At 40.4% G+C, this 22,281-nt stretch overlaps 1 protein-coding gene across 1 annotated transcript; it reads right to left on the bottom strand.

Annotated features, from left to right (window-relative positions):
• Window positions 1-2,167: 2,167 nt before the first annotated feature.
• LOC125530763 (serine/threonine-protein kinase SAPK8) lies at window positions 2,168-8,435 on the bottom strand. Its single transcript, XM_048695164.2, has 9 exons — window positions 8,028-8,435; window positions 5,550-5,624; window positions 5,360-5,461; window positions 5,205-5,258; window positions 5,007-5,099; window positions 4,679-4,771; window positions 3,703-3,807; window positions 3,523-3,621; window positions 2,168-2,750 (listed from the first exon to the last, which is right to left on the bottom strand). Exons 1-9 carry the CDS (start codon window positions 8,217-8,219, stop codon window positions 2,463-2,465), a joined length of 1,101 nt encoding a protein of 366 aa, XP_048551121.1. The 5' UTR covers window positions 8,220-8,435; the 3' UTR covers window positions 2,168-2,462.
• Between the last annotated feature and the right edge of the window lie 13,846 nt (window positions 8,436-22,281).

The raw sequence follows: 22,281 nt of genomic DNA, 5'->3' as shown, positions 1-22,281 counted from the left end.
AATGCCACCGCTAAACTTATCTGGGTTCAGTCCTTGCTTCGAGAGTTGAGAGTCTCTCAGCATCATCCACCTGTTCTTTGGTGTGACAACATCGGCGCTACGTACCTTTCTTCAAATCCGGTATTTCATGCCCGAACGAAACACATCGAAGTTGACTATCACTTTGTCAGAGAACGAGTTTCACAGAGGTTGCTTCAGATCAAGTTCATTCCATCAAAGGATCAACTTGCTGACATATTCACGAAGCCGTTGCCACTACCTCAGTTTGAGGGATGTCGTCGCAATCTTAATCTTCTGAATTCTTCAGATCACGGTTAAGATTGAGGGAGGGTGTTAGACTTGTACGTATTGTAATCTCTGTACAATGTATTTGTACCCGATGAGGTACCCCCTTGTTATATATATGTTATCATGGCCGACCCTCTCAGGTGTCGAAGCCCATAACCCCAAAACCCTTTGTCTATCAGGGCTATCCCCTACCACTGCCGCTTTGTGTTTGAGCTCAATGGGAGAATAGTTTGTACCTTTGAAGAGCGGTTTGGTGAACTTCATGCTTGGGAAGGGTATCCTTTCAATGTTAAGAAGCCTATCTCCCAGTCTATCTGGGATCAACTTGGAAAAGAAGTTGTTCACAGAGTATCCAAAAGTGTTGTCTCAATTGCTTCATACAAGCGACGAATGACGAGGATATGGTTAGGTTTTTTGCTTGCGCGGGCCTGCTTATAACTAGAGGGGGGCGCGGGTTCGTCCTTACTTCGGCCAATTTGGTTAGAACCAGTGACGTTGAAGGGGACATTGATCTGAACTTGGAGATTGAGGTGTTTCTCCCGCCATAACAAGTGTGGAGGGGACATTGGAACTGTGCCATCAAGATTACCACATTGCCGTTATCAGTCTCAAGGATGATCTCACCGACGTTTGTCCACTAGATATCTTCGAGGTCATAGCTCCATCTAAATCTAAGGAGGTAGCTGCTATCGGGCGTAGGACTAGAGAAATGAATGGGTTTTTAATGGCCTCAAGGGGTAACTTGAAGTACAGAAGAAAATGTGCCTAAAGAAAGAGGTCTCAAACAAACAAGAATAGGGGTTTGATACTTGGTTGCAAAGACCTCAGGCCGTCCTCTTGTCGAATCCAGATGGTTGGCATTTGAGGGCCCCTTATTCACATTGAAGATGGGAGTTTCATCGGCATGAACTTCTATGATGAAAGTGGGACAACTCCTTATCTGACAGGGAGCAATATAGCAGAAGTTTTGAGGAGAGGATTTACTGTTCTGGACACAGGATTGGACAACGGTCCCATTATCCTGGACAGGGACAAAAAGGGTAATGCTGCGAAGAGGAACCGGTGGCCAGTGCCCAAGCCATATCTGCTCTTGGAGTGCATCACATACAATATTAGTTTTGTCCCTTGCAAACAAATATTTAAGTTAAGAGGTAAGTGCAATATGTTTATGGTTTGTAACAAATGCTTTATGTATCATATTTGTTTATGTCTATCCCTATCAACTATCTAAGGACTGTCTTATGGTTGAGGGTTTAACATGTATTTTCTTTGATACAAAAGAAGTAGGTCCTCGACACATCCAAAGTGATGCTAAATTCGCTAAAAAATGTGATGCTAGTTTTTTTTTCTTTTGATGGAACAATTGTGATGTCCCATAAGGTAAAACCTAACATAACAAGATAAACATAATAATGATTTAAAAGAAGATGGCCAAACATGAAGCCTTCTGCCCATACAAAAGGATCGAAACTTTCACTACTCACCATTGAAACACTTGCAATAATTGGTCATCACTCCCTCCATTTCAAAATATTTGAAGCTCTAGTTTTGTCCTGAATTAAACTTTTTTAGGTTTGACCAAGCCTACGGGAACATATACAACATAATGGGTGTTAGTAAAAAAATTATATAGATTTGCTCAAACATACGGAAGTTTGACTTAGGACACCTACAACTTCAAATATTTTGGAACAGAGAAAGTACAAGATAAAAAGGAAACTAGATTTTGTATGTGACAGTTGCAAAAAAGACATACATAGACTGATTGTGTATGAATACAGAAAAAACGGTTATTTACTTCCCCTGTATTTATTTATTTTAGATCGAATTTAACCTGCATTTTTCTGGCAAAGTAGCCCAAACAACAGGTCAATAGATATACAGTAATAAACATAAAATAAAACCAAGTTCAGTCACAGGTTCACACATTAACAACAGGAGTACGAACTATTTGCACATATGTAGCACAACAGGAACAGAAAGGATGCTTCTCCAGGGACTAACCCCCATTATATTACAACCAGAACAGGACGGGGACTTTCGCTTGCAAAACACAGAACGATTGTTTCCCACAAAGTGCTGCTAGCTCTTTTGACAGGGTACAACATCAGGTCACCATGTGCCCTTCAGCTGCTTTCTACGGTTGTTTCGATACGGTCGCCGCCAGAGATGGCTCACATCGCATACACGATCTCTCCACTGCTGTCGATATCAAGATCTGAGTCTGATTCAAGGTCATCCATGTCATCATCCATGTCGAATCCATCAGTTAGGATGTGGTTTATACGAGAACAAGCAGGTGGTATGGTGGCCTCTGTTAGAATTTGCATGATCTCATCCATCGTCTGCATTCGCTGCTCAGGCTCCTCGTATTGGCTGCTCATGCTATCATCATCCATCAAATCAGCGGGAAGGTTCTTTAAGAACCAGTTATGGCTCCGTATTTCAGGGATGGTTATCCTCTGCATTTATCATCACCAGCAGTGTCATGAAAATGATACACATAAATACAATGGAATGCAAATAAGGTATCACTGCATTAGACACGAGTATGCCTAAGTACACAGAAAGGATAATGTAAGTGGTGGCAATGTAGACTGCAGAGATGATCCCCATATCAAAACCGTCCTACTGAAATGCACTACTTTTTGTTGAACTGATGGCTGCACACTAGATCTTCCAAAGGAGATATATTATACTCCCTCCGTCCCATAATATAAGAGCGTTTTTCACACCACACTAGTGTCAAAAACGCTCTTATATTATGGGATGGAGGGAATACCAAACAGTTACATCGGTAGCCTAAAATTAGTAAAATAATATTACTAATGATGACAAAGGAGATATACTGTGCCAAACAGTTATATAGGTCAGCAAGCGGAACAATGATGACAAACACAGTGCAATGACACAAGTATAATTACTAAAACACAGACACAAACAGCCTAGCTTGGTCTTGTAAAAAACACATGCACATTGCCACATATAAGCCCAGCGGCAGTTGAAGAACCTAAGAGGTGTAATTCACTACTGTATGGCAAAACCTCAAGCTGCCCTGACCCCCTAATGGGGACTCTGCAAAAAGGCAGTTATCCCTCACTGGTTATACTTTAATTGTCAGGTTAAGTTTTGAGCAAAACATGAAGAAAATGTAAAGAGGCACGGTACACGTAAGTCATAATACAGGATATGATAGCTAAGCTAGTTTCTAGAATTGAACATCCAAAGACTCACCAACGCAGGATCCCCAACAAAAATCCTCGAAATTAGGTGCCTGCACTCTGGAGATATGTCCACGTTATCTGGAATTGAATACTGAACACTCAAGATACGCTGCAAAGGTGATGTCATAGTATTAGTTTTTAGTTTAAAAGGCCTAAATCATGACAAAGGAAAGAAGAGAAATAAGATAACCTGAATTGTCTTCCGAAAGTTTTTAGGTTCTTCTGGATCCTCAAAAGGATATGCACCGACTACCATGACATAAAGAGTCACACCACAGGACCATACATCAGCAATCTGTTTTAGTCATGTACAAATAGTAAGTCAGTATGAGCAAGGGTGGGTTCCTTGTCTTGGGAGGTAACAAGTCAATTAACATCAGTGATCTGACATCCTGGTTGGGTCAAATAAGAGTGGGCTATTTAAAAGCCAAATTTTCCTCTGTAAATTGCTCTGATCTCTGATAAATGTGCGCCTATCTAACTGAGTTTGCATGTTTTCAAATGTAAGTACTTATGAGGATACTATTTCGAAATGTGAGGGAAGATGTAACACTCACCAATGCTACCAAGTTCCCCAGAAAGTCAGAAAACCAATCACAGGCAGCTAATTTCCAATGACTCCCGACCAGGCATTAAGGTTCCTCTCCAGTGTTTAGGTCAAACTGATTGCCATTAGTAACCAGTAATGACCAGTGAACACTGGGCGGTAACAAGCCTTGTACTGAATTTACAAACACTTAAAATGTATAACATTTCTACGATTTCATCAGACACATAAAAGGGCATACCAGGATGAGATCATAATAAACACATCTAACAATGGTCCCAGAAAAATGGACCAGCATATCAAGTGCAACAGGGGAAACATCACTGGGAAGCTAGGCCATTTTCCTTCAAAACCAAGGAATGATTTCATCACACTACACTCTGTACAATAGCCTGTGACAAGTACATGTGTAGTACCATCTTGACTAAAGGGACACATATTCTTAGCCTAACGGTGCACATACAAGGGTTCAGCCTTCAATATACAGTATACAGAAATTCAGATTAGGAGACCAAACAACTAGACCTGTTGCCAGTTTACGTCTCTCAAACTAAGTTGCATATGCGGTGAACTATACTACACCCCTCCGAAGATTAACAGAGCTCGAGAACTTGCATACCTTGCCATCATATTCTTTCTTCAACAGAACTTCAGGTGCAATATAAGCAGGTGTTCCAACAGTTGATTTTGGTTGTGAATGGAGAACTGAAGACTGCAGAAAATGAAGAATGTTTGTCATGGCTTATCAGAAAGAACCTATGAACACAACAGGCCCATAGGGTAAAATATTGATCCCGCTGTTCTAAACGCAACGCCAGGAAACCATAAAATTTCTATCTAACTGCATGAACATTGACTTAAATATCTTGTGAATCATTTTGAAAACACCCATATGCAATGTATTTTACAAAAATTATCTAGAATAACGAGTTCAATTATGTAAGCACCTTAGAATAGCCGAAATCACATATCTTCAAGCGAGGAGCAGGACTACCGTCCAGCAATGTGTTCTCCAGCTTCAAGTCACGGTGACATACTTGCTTGAAGATAAGAAATTAAGAATAAAATGGAACAGTTTAGCATACTGCAACATATGAACACATAGTAACAATAGGTGAAAGATAGGTTGTGTAAATAACCGATACCATCGAATGGCAGTAGCTGACTCCAGATATAAGCTGCTGGAAGAAGTAGCGAGCCTAAAAAAGGACATATGCACTTAGTCCCACCAATGATTCAAGCAAATATATGCATGTCAAGAAAAAAGATGCAGCAGAGTAACCAGAGAGCAGATACATACCTCATCTTCACTGAATCGTATATTTTTACATATTCTCTCAAAAAGCTCACCACCAGATGCATATTCCATGACAATAGCAAGATGGGTCGGTGTTAAAATAACCTACAAATACATGACGCACAAGATATTTTCGCTATTTTTTCTCCTCTTTTGTGGTGAACTAGAGAACAAGCAGAGGATCATGGCTTACCTCCTTAAACCTAATGATGTTGGGATGTTTCAGTGATCTATGGTTAATTATCTCACGCTGGACATTCTCGTCTATCTGCACAACAGAACAAACAAAATAAGGCAACCAGGTAGTCACAACTATTAAGGATTTGTATTTAAGAAACAAGCCAATGTCTAAATATTTATACAATGGAGGAACATGTTCACGCTACCACCCCACATACTCACCATCTGGAGTTTCCATCTACACGAAGCTCAAATGACTCGACTAGTGATGGTGGATCACAAATAATATCAGGCCATGAAGCATGTGCTCACATATGAGCTTTATGGAAAGAAAACCCAAGAGGACCAGGGAATTAGCCAACCTATCAGTTCAAATGTCCTTCCAGAAAACTAACGGACTTTTGCTGATCCAATATCCCGAAAGAGAACCTTCTTTTAGTAAACTTCCAGGAAATGACCACAGCAAGTAATGGTATAGAAAATTATTGCTCACCACAAAAGCATTGCCTGATAAGCTAACTCCAATCATGGATATATGATACAGGGGGATCCGACTTATGGAAAGTTATTGCTCGCCACATAAGCGTTGGCCGATACGCCAACTCCAATCATGGATATATGATACAAGGGAATCAGACTTGGGCATTTTGTACCAAGAGAAGTAGCAGATTCTGGACTTAGGTAGGATCAGATTCTGGGTTCAGTGTAGAGTATTAAGTGCCTTTTAAGGTGGGAGTCTAAACATACTTGTCTAGTGATCTTTTTCAAGCTTATAACACTACAACCTCTTTCAACGGGCAACAGTTGATTGAGAATCTTCTTTTTTGCGATGCTTAATCATATTCATATTCCACATTCCAACTACAATATGGTATGATATACTTAAAGTATAAGTGAGAATAGGCCACCAAACCCAATCGTGCTAGCTATTCCTCCTCCTTTGCCTCAACAAGTGTATTATTTATTATGAATAATTTCTTGTCTCAATTGTCTAAAACAGGTAGTTTCCTGTCCCCAATAAGTGTTGCTACTGACATTAAGGATGCCATACATGGATGTACCTACATTGACTTATGCATGGGATAAGAGTAGTGGAATAGTTCATAGTGACAAGAGTTACACAGGGACACTCGCTGATTTGAGTATTAACTAATTACTTGGACCAGAAAATACTTGGCTGGGCCCCCTCAGTTGGTCAAATATACTGGCATTAAACTTAATCTGATCAATTGCATGTGCTGTAACCACAAGCAATTAGATAAACATGGATGGTCAAATGATCATGGGTCAAGGGATCATTTGCTGAAACAACAGGGTGGCAATTGTTTACCTTTGTTTACCATGCAGGCAGAAAAATGTAGGGGTTATTTCTAAATGAGGAAAGCTGATGAGTAAATTACAAAAGCAAAAAAAATACTAGTTTTAGCATTTATCAACATCAATTTGACTTGTGAGTGTATTTTACAACTTTTCACAACCATGCCACTCCTAGACATCACTACATCCACATATTTCTACTTAGAAACACCACGTTTACTGAATACACCTAAAGGGATCTTTGCCCATATGGAGTTTTATTTTCTTTGAAAAACAGACAATCATGGCCCCTAACAAGCGCACACACACGCACACTCATGACTGAAGACTCAACAGGCTGTCACCTAATACTAGGAAAACCCCAAGGGTGTTAGTAAGGCACATAGTCGATCCCAGGAATTGATCCCTCTCCAATAGGAAGCACACTCCACTGACCAACCAAGCACCGTTCTCCATCAAGTAGATGGAGATTAGTTTGCTATATTTGAAAAGTTATTTTGGAAATTACGGCTGCAGCTGTACCTTGCAATTTAAAGATAAATATGAGTCAGACCGTGCTGGATCCAGGATCGAACCCTGGCGGGTGGCGTGTGCATGCCCGCATGACCAGCCAACCGGGGTATATCTCGGTACTTTCAGTCTACCTTTTAATTTTATCGGCATTTGGTGCAATGCTGTCCTGGATGTCTCATTACCACTAATTATGGCATATCAGAACAAAACCGAAGCACCCACAGAACTACTAGAGCAGTTCCTTTTTCGAAAAGGAGGGTAGACCCCGGCCTCGGCATCGATCGATGCACGCATAGAGGTCGAAAATACTAACTATATCACATGAAATAGGTAGAAGTATCTACATCCAATAATCACAGGCAATGAAGATAAACCTAAAACTTAACCAAGCAATTCAGTCCTTGAAACAGAAGTATGACTCCTAATAATTCACAGAGCGAACAAACGAACAAGCTAGCCACTCAGCATCAACTGATTCAGCACTAAAACTACACCATCTGAATCGAACAGGTCCTAATCAGCTAGAGCCTCCCGAATCGGCCGCGATTCAGCACATGGGGGGCAAACAGGCTGGTCAAACAGCGCCGAATCGATTCAAGGGGGAAGGGGGCATGCATCGAGAAAGGGGCGGAAGGGGGGGGAACCGGCGGCATACGCATACCTTCTCCCCGCGCTCGATGTACTTGACGGCGACGAGCTCCATGGTGCGGCGGTCGCGCATGAGTCGGGCGACGCCGAAGTTGCCGGAGCCGATGTCCCGCACCAGCTCGTAGCGGTCGCTGTCGTGCATGATCGGCATGTCCATGCCCGGGCCGACCGTCAGCGCCGCCCGATCCGGCGCCGCCCCTGCCATGGCCGGCGGCGACTGGCGGTCGATGGAGGGGCCCCGCGGCCGATAGGGCTCGGTTTCCCCGGGGTGGCCGCCCCTCTCCTCCCGCCTCCTCTCCCCTCGAATCGACGGCGAGCTCAACCCCCTCTCCCCCCTCCACCGCGACGAGTCCGTCACACTGGCCGACCGAGAGAGAGAGAGAGAAAGATAAAACGCCCGCTCAATCACTCTCTCGCCCGTCTTATTATTGCCGGGGTTGGTGCTTGGTGCAAAGCGCTCCTCTGGGAAGTGGTTTTATTGGACGTCAGCTTTCGGCACTTGTGTCATAAATGATGTGGGGGAGGAGTAGGGTTCCCATGGTTTTCCACTGGATATATATGGAAGTTTGTTGAGCCCTCATGTTACACTGCCTAAATAAAGCTAGGACCATATCTGCATTTTAATAAGCGCATTAAAAATTGCATGGTTTGATTTTTAGAGCATGAAATACAGCAAATATGATGGCAACATATGCAAAATCCTCTCTTGATATAGTCAAAAAAAAACATGTATCTCCGCTATTCTTTTGTCCATTTTCCTATTTCCTTCATTATTTTTTATTGTTGTTATCTTTGACCAACATTAGATTATTTATACATTGTATGATACAAAACGGATACTGCTATACATGTAAATATTGTTTTCATGATATGTTTTTCTAACTATGTATGTGAGCATTTCATCTTATACTTGAAAAACAATGAGAGATGATTTTTGGTGCATAAGATATTGTATTATATAATGGTTTTTTGTATATATCTCATAACTTTAGCTTATCCGACGCACAATGTAATAAATGGCTTTGCTCAAACGGCGCAAAATCCGCTAGTAACGGATGATATTTCTTTCTCATGTCTTTAGCTTATGTTCTACGCAATGTAATAAGTGGATTTGCTCAAACGGCGCAAAACCCGCTGGTAATTGATGATATTTTTGTTCTCATGTCTTTAGCTTATGTGGTACGCAATGTAATAAATAACTTTGCTCAAACGACAAAAAACCCACTAGTAACGGATGGTAGCACTATGTCATGCAAAGGCACCGCCCGCACAATCCAGTCTCATTTTCTTTCTCTCTTTTGTTCGCTTACTCTACATTTTGGAACCTTTTGACCAACATTAGATTAGCAGTAGATTATTATGATGTTATGATATTTGTAAATGTTCTAATTTTCCAACTATGCATGTGAACAAATCAACTTATACTTGGAAAAAAATAACAACAACAACAACAATATGAGGTGTGATTTTTGGTGCAAAAGTTATTATTATATAATGGTCTCTCATGATTATTTTTCTCGTATTATTAGCTTATGCCATACGCAATGTAATAGTGACTAGGCGCAAATGACACAACACTCACTAGTAACGGACGGTAGCACTATGTCACGCAAATTCACGTGCCGAGCATTTTACTCTAAAAATTTCCATCTGATTTTTCTAGTTCCTTCACTTATTCTTCATTTTGGCATCTTTGACAAATAACTATCAGTAGATTATATGATGTTATTGTTATGTTTGTCGATATTTCTTTCATGTTCTCTTTTTCTAACTATGCATGTGAACAAGTCAACTTATACTTGAATAAAGAACAAAAATTGAGGTATGGTTTTTGGCGCAAATGATATTACTATATAATGATATTGCAGAAAAAGGAACATTGTCTCTTTAGCTTATGACATATGCAATGAATGCCTTGGATCAAATGGCACGATACCCACTAGTAACAAACGCCAACACAATGTCACAAAGGTACTTGTTAACATTTTTCTCTTATTTTGTTCTTACTTTTCTATTGCCTTCCCTTATTCTTCATTTTGGTATCCTTGGCCAACATTCAATTAGCGGTAGATTATACTTGTAGAAAACATTTATGTTCTTTTTTTCTATGTTTGTGAACAAGCCATCTTATACATGTGAAAACAACAAGTAATGGTGTGTGGTTTTCGATGCAAAAGATATTATTATATAATGGTCTTCCGTATATTATCTTTAGCGTATATTAAGTTCTGCAATACATAATGTCATAAATGACTTGGATAGAATAGCTCAAAACATGCTGGTAACGAATGGTCGCACCCTGCCCCTCAAAGGCACCCACCACACTATTTACTCTCCTTTTGACCACCACAGATGCTTGTTGTGAACAAGCCATCTGTGCATAAAATATTATCCCATAATTGTTTTTCATATATATTTTTTGTCGTGTCTTTAGCTTATACAACACAAAATGTATAAATGACTGGGCTTGAACTACACAAAACCCACTAGTAACGGGTAGTACCGTGTTGTGCTAAGGCACCAAGCACAAAATTTACTCTTCTTTTCTCCATTTTGCTATTTCCGTCATTATTCTTTATTTGTGTTATCCTTGACCAACATTAGATTATTTATACATTGTATGATACAAAATGGATATTGCTATATATGTAAATATTGTTTTCATGATATGCTTTTATAAATATGTATGTGACCAATTCATCTTATACTTGAAACATAAAACAAAAAATAAGATATGATTTCCGACACATAAGATATTATTATATAATAGTTTTCTGTATATATCTCATATCTTTAGCTTACCTTATGCATAATGTAATAAATGGCTTTGCTCAAACGGCACAAAATCTGCTAGTAACGGATGGTATTTTTCTCTCATATCTTTAGCTTATGTTATACACAATGTAATAAATGAATTTGCTCAAACGGCACAAAAACCGCTAATAACGCATGATTTTTTTCTCATATATTTAGTTTATGTGGTACGCAATGTAATAAATAACTTTGCTCAGACAACACAAAACCCACTAGTGACGGATGCTAGCAGCATGTCATGCAAAGGCACCGGCCGCACAATCTAGTCTCATTTTCTTTCTCTCTTTCGTTCGCTTACTCTACATTATGTAACCTTTTGACCAAAAGTTGATTACCAGTAGATTATATTATGCAAAATGGATGTTATTAAATTTGTAAATATTATAATTTTACAATTATGCATGTGAATAAGTCAACTCATACTTGAAAAAATAACAACAACAATATGAGGTATGGTTTTTGGTGCAAAAGATATTATTATATAATTGGGCCATTTGCATTTCTGTCCCTAACTCGAACCACCTAATCAGATATAACCCTAATTCGAAAGGCTGCTTAAATTTGCCCCTCCGCCGTTAGGTGCCCTTACAGAAATGTCCTTCTGCGCCGTTATCGTCCAGTCAAACAGCTTTGACCATCCTAAAAAAATAGCAAAAGAAATCTAAAAAATCTAAAATTTTGTGAGATCGGAGATACTCATGCGCGCAAGGTGTGTGCAAATTTTTGTGCTATTTGGACATTCCAGGAGCTCGTGGCGAGGAAAAACAGTTAATCTACACGCTTGTGAACAGTAAATTTGAAATAAAATAGCAAGAAAAATCAAAAAAATATGAAATTTTTTGGCATCAAAGAGGCTTGGGTGCACAAGGTGCTTGCAAGTTTTGTGAGCAAATGACATGGAAGGAGCTCTAGCAATAAAAAACAAAATAGTAATTTTTCCCATTTTTTTCCTGAGCCAAATTTTGTTTTTTTCTCCACAAGCCCCTCCATTGTCCAAACACAACAAAAATTTGCACGCAGCTTGCAGACCCGAGCCACTTTGATGCCAAAAAATTTCATATTTTTTTGCTATTTTTTTGAATTTATTGTTCACATGCTTACATATTTATTGTCTTTCCTTTGACACGAGCTCCTGGAATGTCCAAACAGCACGAAAATTTGCACGCACCTTGCGAACCTGAGTATCTTTGATTCCACAAATTTTCAGAATGTTTAGATATTTTTTGCTATTTTTTTCAAGACGGTCAAAGCCCTTTGACCGGCTTTGATCTGCTTTGACCGGACGGTAACGGCACAGAAGGGCATTTCTATAAGTGCACCTAACGGTAGAGGGGCAAATTTGAGCAAGCTTTGAAATTAGGAGTAAATCTGAGAGTGGGCGCAAATTAGGGGCATAAATGTAAATGTCCCTATATAATTGGCCTCCCATGATTATCTTTCTCGCATGATTAGCTTATTCCATACGTAATGCAATAGTGACTAGGCGCAAATGACACAACACTCACTAGTAACTGATGGTAGCACTGCCACGCAAATCCACCTGCCACACATTTTAGTATGAATTTTCGTCTAATTTTTCTAGTTCCTTCGCTTATTCTTCATTTTAGCATCTTTGACCAGTAATTAGCAATAGATTATATGATGCTATTGTTATGTTTGAAAATATTTCTTTCATGTTCTCATTTTCTAACTATGCATGTGAACAAGTCAACTTACACTTGCATAAACAACAAAAAACGAGGTATGGTTTTTGAAGGAAATATGCCCTAGAGGCAATAATAAAGTTGTTATTTATATTTCCTTATATTATGATAAATGTCTATTATTCATGCTAGAATTGTATTAACCGAAAACTTAGTACATGTGTGAATACATAGATAAACAGAGTGTCACTAGTTTGCCTCTATTTGACTAGCTCGTTGAATCAATGATGGTTATGTTTCCTAACCATAGACATGAGTTGTCATTTGATTAACGGGATCACATCATTAAAGAATGATGTGATTGACTTGATCTATCCATTAGCTTAGCACGATGATCGTTTAGGTTGTTGCTATTGCTTTCTCCATAAGTTATACATGTTCCTATGACTATGAGATCATCCAACTCCCGAATACCGGAGTAACACTTTGTGTGCTACCAAACGTCACAACGTAACTGGGTGATTATAAAGGTGCTCTACAGGTGTCTCCAATCGTGTTTGTTGAGTTGGCATAGATCGAGATTAGGATTTGTCACTCCGACTGTTGGAGAGGTATCTCTGGGCCCTCTCGGTAATGCACATCACTATAAGCCTTGAAATCAATGTGACTAATGAGTTAGTTGCGGGGTGATGCATTACGAAACGAGTAAAGAGACTTGCCGGTAACGAGATTGAACTAGGTATTGAGATACCGATGATCGAATCTCGGGCAAGTGAGATACCGATGGCAAAGGGAGCAACGTATGTTGTTATGCGATTTGACCGATAAAGATCTTCGTAGAATATGTAGGAACCAATATGAGCATCCAGGTTCCGCTATTGGTTATTGACCAGAGATGAGTCTCGGTCATGTCTACATAGTTCTCGAACCCGTAGGGTCCGCACGCTTAATGTTCTGTGACGATTTGTATTATGAGTTATGTGATTTAATGATCGAAGTTTGTTCGGAGTCCCAGATGAGATCGAGGACATGACGAGGAGTCTCAAAATGGTCGATACGTAAAGATCGATATAATGGAAGGCTATATTCGGACATTGGAAAGGTTCTGAATGATTCGGGTATTTTTCAGAGTATCGGAGAGTTACGGGAATTCGTATTGGACCTTAATGGGACATACAGGTAAGGAGAGGAAGGCCTCAAGGGTGGCCACGCCCCTTCCCCATGGACCGGTCCGAATTGGACTAGGAAAAGGGGATGCCCCCTTTCTTCCTTCTCCTTCTCCCTTCCCTTTTTCCTATTCCATGTGGGAGGTGGAATCCTACTAGGACTAGGGAGTCCTAGTAGGACTCCACACTTTGGGCGCGCCCTATGAGGGCCGGCCTCCTCCTCCCTCCATCCTTTATATACGTGGCCAGGGGGCACCCCATAGACACAAGTTGATCATTGATCCCTTAGCCGTGTTCGGTTCCCCCTCCATCACAATCCACCTCGGTCATATCGTAGTAGTGCTTAGGAGAAGCCCTGTTCCGGTAGCATCATCATCACCGTCATCACGCTATCGTGCTGACGAAGCTCTCCCTCGACACTCAGCTGGATCGAGAGTTCATGGGACGTCACCGAGCTGAACGTGTGTAGATCGCGGACGTGCCGTACTTTCGGTACTAGGATCGGTCGGCTCGTGAAGACGTGCGACTACATCAACCGCGTTGTCATAACGCTTCCGCTTACAGTCTACGAGGGTGCGTGGAAAACACTCTTCCCCTCTCGTTGCTATGCATCACCATGATAGATCTTGCGTGTGCGTAGGATTTTTTTTGAAATTACTGTGTTCCCCAATAGTGGCATCAAAGCCAGGTCTATGCGTAGATGTTATATGCACGAGTAGAACACAAAGGAGTTGTGGGCGTGGGTATATACATATTGCTTGCCATCACTAGTTGATTCTTGATTCAGCGGTATTGTTGGATGAAGCGGCTCAGACCGACATTACGTGTACGCTTACGCGAGACTGGTTCTACCAACGTGCTTCGCACACAGGTGGCTAGTGGGTGTTTGTTTCTCCAACTTTAGTTGAATCGGATTCAATGAACATGGTTCTTTCTGAAGATCAAAAAGCAATCACTATACCACGTTGTGGTTTTTGATGCGTAGGTAAGAACGGTTCTTGCAAAGCCCGTAGCAGCCACGTAAAACTTGCAACAACAAAGTAGAGGACGTCTAACTTGTTTTTACAGGGCATGTTGTGATGTAATATGTCAAGACGTGATGAGATATAAATTGTTGTATGAGATGATCATGTTTTGTTGAAGTTATCGGCAACTGGCAGGAGCCTTGTGGTTGTCTCTTTATTGCATAAGATGCAAGCGCCATATAATTGCTTTACTTTATCGCTATGCGATAGCAATAGTTGCAAAAGCAATAGTTGGTGAGACGACCATGTGACGACACATAGAGATCAAGATGATGGAGATCATGCTGTCATGCCAGTGACGTAGAGATCATACGGTGTTTTGGAGATGGAGATCAAAGGCACAAGATGATGATGGACATATCATGTCACATATTTTGATTGCGTGTGATGTTTATCCTTTATGTATCTTATTTTGCTTAGTTCGGCGGTAGTATTATGAGATGATCTCTCACTAAATTTCAAGGTATAAGTGTTCTCCCTGAGTATGCACCATTGTGACAGTTCGTCGTGCCGAGACACCACGTGATGATCGGGTGTGATAAGCTCTATGTTCATATACAATGAGTGCAAGCCAGTTTTGCACACGCGGAATACTCGGGTTAAACTTGATGAGCCTAGCATATGCAGATATGGCCTCGGAACACTAGAGATCGAAAGGTTGAGCGTGAATCATATAGTAGATATGATCAACATAGTGATGTTCCCCATTGAAAACTACTCCATCTCACGTGATGATCGGACATGGTTTAGTTAATTTGGATCACATGATCATTTGGATGACTAGAGGGGTGCCTATCTAAGTGGAAGTTCTTAAGTAATATGATTAACTGAACTTTAATTTATCATGAACTTAGTCATGATATTATTTGCATATCTATGTTGTAGATCAATAGCTTGCGATGTAGCTCCCCGTTTATTTTTTAATATGTTCCTAGAGAAAAATAAGTTGAAAGATGATAATAGCAATGATGCAGACTGGGTCCGCGATCTGAGGATTATCCTCATTGCTGCACAGAAGAATTATGTCCTTGATGCACCTCTAGGTGACAGACCTATTGCAGGAGCAGATGCACACGTTATGAATGTTTGACAAAGCTCGGTATGATGACTACTTAATAGTTTAGTGCACCATGCTTTAGTCTTAGAACCGGGAATTCAAAAATGTTTTGAACGCCACGGAACATATAAGATGTTCCAAGAGTTGAAATTGGTATCTCATACTCATGCCCGTGTCAAGAGGTATGAGACCTCTGACAGTACTTTGCCTACAAGATGGAGGAGAATAGCTGAACGAGTGAGCATGTGCCAGAACGTCTGAGTACTACAATCACTTGAATCAAGTGGGAGTTAATCTTCCCGATAAGATAGTGATTGACAGAGTTCTCTAGTCACTATCACCAAGTTACTAGAACTTCGTGATGAACTATAATATGCAAGGAATAATGGAAACGATTCCCAAAGCTCTTCACGATGCTGAAATCGGCGAAGGTAGAAATCAAGAAAAAGCATCAAGTGTTGATGGTTGACAAGACCACTAGTTTCAAGTAAAAGGGCAAGGGAAAGAAAGGGAACTCCAAGAAGAATGGCAAGCAAGTTGCCACTCCCATGAAGAAGCCCAAAGCTAGACCCAAGCCTGAAACTGAGTGCTTCTACTGCAAAGGAAATGGTCACTGGAAGTGGAACTGCCCTAGATACTTGGCGGATAAGAAGGATGGAAAAGTGAACAAAGGTATATTTGATATACATGTTATTGATGTGTACTTTACTAGTGTTTATAGCAAACCCCTCAGTATTTGATACTAGTTCAGTTGCTAAGAGTGGTAACTCGAACGGGAGTTGCAAAATAAACAAAGACTAGTTGAGGACGAGGTGACGATGTGTGTTGGAAATGATTCCAAGGTTGATAAGATCACCATCGCACACTCCCTTTGCCTTCAGGATTAGTGTTGAACCTAAAATAAATGTTATTTGGTGTTTGCGTTGAGCATAATATGATTGGATCATGTTTATTGCAATACAATTATTCATTTAAGTCAAAGAATAATTGTTATTCTATTTACATGAATAAAACCTTCTATGGTCATACGCCCAAGGTGAATGGTTTATTGAATCTCGATCATAGTGATACACATATTCATAATATTGAAGACAAAAGATACAAAGTTAATAATGATAGTGCAACCTATTTGTGGCACTGCCGTTTAGGTCATATTGGTGTAAAGTGCATGAAGAAACTCCATGCTGATGGACTTTTGGAATCACTTGATGCTTGCGAACCATGCCTCATGGGCAAGATGACTAAGACTCCGTTCTCTGGAACAATGGAGCGAGCAACTGACTTATTGGAAATAATACATACTGATGTATGCGATTCGATAAGTGTTGAGGCTCGTGGTGGGTATCGTTATTTTCTGACCTTCACAGATTATTTGAGCAGATATGGGTATATCTACTTAATGAAACATAAGTCCGAAACATTTCAAAAGTTCAAAGAATTTCAGAGTGAAGTGGAAAATCATCATAACAAGAAAATAAAGTTTCTACGATTTGATCGCAGATGCGAATATTTGAGTTACGAGTTTGGTCTTCATTTGAAACAATGTGGAATAGTTTTGCAACTCACTCCACCTGGAACACCACATCATAATGGTGTGTCCGAACGTTGTAAGCGTACTTTATTGGATATGATGCGATCTATGATGTCTCTTACCGATTTACCACTATCGTTTTGGGGTTATGCATTAGAGACAACTGTATTCACGTTAACTAGGGCACCATCTAAATCCATTGAGATGACACCGTATGAACTATGGTTTGGCAAGAAGCCAAAGATATTGTTTCTTAAAGTTTGAGGTTGCGATGCTTATGTGAAAAAGTTTCAAACTGATAAGCTCGAACCCAAATCGGAGTAGTGCGTCTTCATAGGATACCCAAAAGAAACTGTTGGTTACACCTTCTATCACAGATCTGAAGGCAAGATATTTTGTTGCTAAGAATGGATCCTTTCTAGAGAATTACTTTCTCTCGAAAGAAGTGAGTGAGAGGAAAGTAGAACTTGATGAGGTAATTGTACCTTCTCCCGGATTGGAAAGTAGTTCATCACAGAAATCAGTTCAATTGATTCCTACACCAATTAGTGAGGAAGCTAATGATGATGATCATGAAACTTCAGATCAAGTTACTACTGAACCTCGTAAGTCAACCAGAGTACGTTCCGCACCAGAGTGGTACGGTAATCCTATTCTGGAGGTCATGTTACTTGACCATGACGAACCTATGAACTATGAGAAAGCGATGACGAGCCCAGATTCCGCGAAATGGCTTGAAGCCATGAAATCTGAGATGAGATCCATGTATTAGACCAAAGTATGGACTTTGATTGACTTGCCCGTTGATCGGTGAGCCATTAAGAATAAATGGATTTTCAAGGGGAAGACGGACACTGATAGTAGTGCTACTATCTACAAAGCTTGAATTGTCGCAAAAGGTTTTTGACAATTTCAAGATGTTGACTACGATGAGATTTTCTCACTCGTAGCGATTCTTAAGTCTGTCCAAATCATGTTAGCAATTGCCACATTTTATGAAATCTGGCAAATGGATGTCAAAACTGCATTCCTTAATGGATTTCTTAAAGAAGAGTTGTATATGATGCAACAAGAAGGTTTTGTCAATCCTAAAGGTGCTAACAAAGTGCGCAAGCTCCAGCGATCCATCTATGGATTGGTGCAAGCATCTCGGAGTTGGAATATATACTTTGATAAAGTGATCAAAGCATATGGTTTTATACAGACTTGGGTGAAGCCTGTATTTACAAGAAAATGAGTGGGAGCACTAAATCATTTCTGATAAGTATATGTAAATGGCATATTGTTGATCGGAAATAATGTAGAATTTTCTGGAAAGCATAAAGGAATGTTTGAAAGGAGTTTTTCAAAGAAAGACCTCGGTGAAGATACTTACATATTGAGCATCAAGATCTATAGAGATAGATCAAGACGCTTGATATATTTTCAATGAGTACATACCTTGACAAGATTTTGAAGTAGTTCAAAATGGAACAGTCAAAGAAGGAGTTCTTTCCTGTGTTGCAAGGTGTGAAGTTGAATAAAGACTCAAAACCCGACCACGACAAAAAATAGAAAGAGAATGAAAAGTCATTCCCTATGCCTCAGTCATAGGTTCTACAAAGTATGCTATGGTGTGTACCAGACCTATTGTGTACCTCACCATAAGTTTGGCAAGAGGGTACAATAGTGATCCAGGAGTGGATCACTGTACAGTGGTCAAAAATATCCTTAGTGGAATAAGGAAATGTTTCTCGATTATGGAGGTGACAAAGAGTTTGTCGTAAATAGTTATGTCGATGCAAGCTTTGACACCGATCTGGATGACTCTAAGTCTCGATCTAGATACATATTGAAAGTGGGAGCAATTAGCTAGAGTAGCTCCGTGCAAAGCATTGTAGACATAGAAAATTTGCAAAATACATACGGCTCTAAATGTGGCAGACCCGTTGACTAAATTTCTCTCACAAGCAAAACATGATCACTCTTTGGGTGTTAATCACATAGCGATGTGAACTAGATTATTGACTCTAGTAAACCCTTTGGGTGTTAGTCACATGGAGATGTGAACTAATCACATAAAGATGTGAACTATTGGTGTTAAATCACATGATGATGTGAACTAGATTATTGACTCTAGTGCAAGTGGGAGACTGAAGGAAATATGCCCTAGAGGCAATAATAAAGTTGTTATTTATATTTCCTTATATCATGATAAATGTTTATTATTCATGCTAGAATTGTATTAACCGGAAACTTAGTACATGTGTGGATACATAGACAAACACAGTGTCACTAGTTTGCCTCTATTTAACTAGCTTGTTGAATCAATGATGGTTATGTTTCCTAACCATAGACATGAGTTGTCATTTGATTAACGGGATCACATCATTAGAGAATGATGTGATTGACTTGACCCATCGGTTAGCTTAGCACGATGATCGTTTAGTTTGTTGCTATTGCTTTCTCCATAACTTATACATGTTCCTATGACTATGAGATCATGCAACTCCCGAATACCGGAGGAACACTTTGTGTGCTACCAAACGTCACAACATAACTGGGTGATTATAAAGGTGCTCTATAGGTGTCTCCGATGGTGTTTGTTGAGTTGGCATAGATCGAGATTAGGATTTGTCACTCCGATTGTCGGAGAGGTATCTCTGGGCCCTCTCGGTAATGCACATCACTATAAGCCTTGAAAGCAATGTGACTAATGAGTTAGTTGCGGGATGATGCATTACGGAACGAGTAAAGGGACTTGCCGTTAACGAGATTGAACTAGGTATTGAGATACCGACGATCGAATCTCGGGCAAGTAACATACCGATGACAAAGGGAACAACGTATGTTGTTATGCCATTTGACCGATAAAGATCTTCGTAGAATATGTAGGAACCAATATGAGCATCCAGGTTCCGCTATTGGTTATTGAACGGAGATGAGTCTCGGTCATGTCTACATAGTTCTCGAACCCATAGGGTCCGCAGCTTAATGTTCTGTGACGATTTGTATTATGAGTTATGTGATTTGATGACCGAAGTTTGTTCGAAGTCCCGGATGAGATCAGGGACATGACGAGGAGTCTCAAAATGGTCGAGACGTAAGGATCGATATATTGTAAGGCTATATTCGGACATCGGAAAGGTTCCGAGTGATTCGGTTATTTTTTGGAGTACCGGAGAGTTACAGGAATTCGTATTGGGCCTTAATGGGCCATACGGTTAAGGAGAGGAAGGCCTCAAGGGTGGCCGCGCCCCTTCCCCATGGACTGGTTCTAATTGGACTAGGGAAAGGGGGCGCCCCCTTCCTTCCTTCTCCTTCTCCCTTCCCTTTTTCCTATTCCATGTGGGAGGTGGAATCCTACTAGGACTAGGGAGTCCTAGTAGGACTCCACACTTTGGGCGCGCCCTATGAGGGCCGACCTCCTCCTCCCTCCATCCTTTATATACGTGGCCAGGGGGCACCCCATAGACACACTAGTTGATCATTGATCCCTTAGCCGTGTGCGGTGCCCCCCTCCATCATAATCCACCTCGGTCATATCGTAGCGGTGCTTAGGAGAAGCCCTGTTCCGGTAGCATCATCATCACCGTCATCACGCCGTCGTGCTGACGAAGCTCTCCCTCGACACTCAGCTGGATCGAGAGTTCGTGGGATCTCACCAAGCTGAACGTGTGCAGATCGCGGAGGTGCCGTACTTTCGGTACTAGGATCGGTCGGATCGTGAAGACGTACGACTACATCAACCGTGTTGTCATAAAGGTTCCGCTTACGGTCTATGAGGGTATGTGGACAACACTCTTCCCCTCTCGTTGCTATGAATCACCATGATAGATCTTGCGTGTGCGTAGGAATTTCTTTGAAATTACTGCGTTCCCCAATAGTTTTTGGCACAAATGATATCACTATATAATGATATTGCAAAAAAACATTGTCTCTTTAGCTTATGACATATGCAATGAATGCGTTGGACCAAATGGCACAGTACCCTCTAGTAACAAACGGCAACACGATAAGGCACATGTCAACAATTTTCTCTTAATATGTTCTTACTTTCCTATTTCCTTCCCCTATTCTTCATTTTGGTATCTTTGGCCAACATTCAATTAGTAGTAGATTATATTTGTAGAAAATAGTTATGTTCTTTTTTCTATGTTTGTGAACAAGCCATCTTATACGTGAGAAAACAACAAAATAATGGTGTATGGTTTTCGGTGCATAAAACATTATTATATAATGGTCTTCCATATATTATCTTTGGCGTATATTTAGTTTTACAATACATAATGTCATAAATGACTTGGATAGAATAACTCAAAACCTGCTGATAACGAATGGTCGCACCCTGCCCCTCAAAGGCACCCACCACACTATTTACTCTCCTTTTTCCTATTATTTTTTATTTCCTTTATTATTCTTCATTTCTTTTCATCCTTAACAAACATTAGATTAGCAATAGCTTATGTGATGCAAAATGGATATTACTGTGCTATAAGAGATTGTTTCATGTTCTATTTTTCTAAATATGTATGTGAACATGTCATCTTAGACTACAAAAAAATGGTTAGGTATACTTTCTGGTGCATAAGATATTACTACTTTTTGGTGCATAAGATACATATAGACGGCGCCAAAGTCCACTTGCAACGGAAGGTAGCACCATGCCACGCAAAGGCGGCCACCGCTCAATCCTCTCGACGCACACATCCATTTTCATCGATATCCAACATTTTATTCTTCGCCTTCACGTCATCCTTCCTCCACCACCTCATCCGTCATTGATTCGCACCTTCTCGATAGTTGTATCTCCTTCTCTCCTGCTCACCCTTATCAATGTGATCGCTGCCACCATCGGATCCTCCATTGTCCTTTGTTTTTTGTTGCTTGCCACCATTGTACTGGCCACCACTTAATGTCCCCTGCCTCATTGTCATCCTCTTACTTCTCTAGCATCACCGTCTTCTCTAAGAAATCTTTAATTGTTGACACTTGACACATACTTCCCCATTCACAACCTTTTTAGTCTAATAACCATCATCCACCCACTAA

Source organism: Triticum urartu, chromosome 5A, assembly GCF_056163025.1.
Source record: "Triticum urartu cultivar PI428250 chromosome 5A, HENAU_Tu73, whole genome shotgun sequence".
NCBI lineage: Eukaryota > Viridiplantae > Streptophyta > Magnoliopsida > Poales > Poaceae > Triticum > Triticum urartu.
The sequence above is the reverse complement of the archived record's forward strand: the minus strand, read 5'-3'. Positions and strand labels throughout refer to the sequence as shown.

Coding starts and splice junctions, on each gene's coding strand:
- LOC125530763 (XM_048695164.2), bottom strand. CDS start 8,219: ATGGCAGGGGCGGCGCCGGATCGGGCGGCGCTGACGGTCGGCCCGGGC. Junction 5,259..5,359: donor TACGATTCAGTGAAGATGAG/GTATGTATCTGC, acceptor GTCCTTTTTTAG/GCTCGCTACTTCTTCCAGCA. Junction 4,772..5,006: donor GTGATTTCGGCTATTCTAAG/GTGCTTACATAA, acceptor CATTTTCTGCAG/TCTTCAGTTCTCCATTCACA.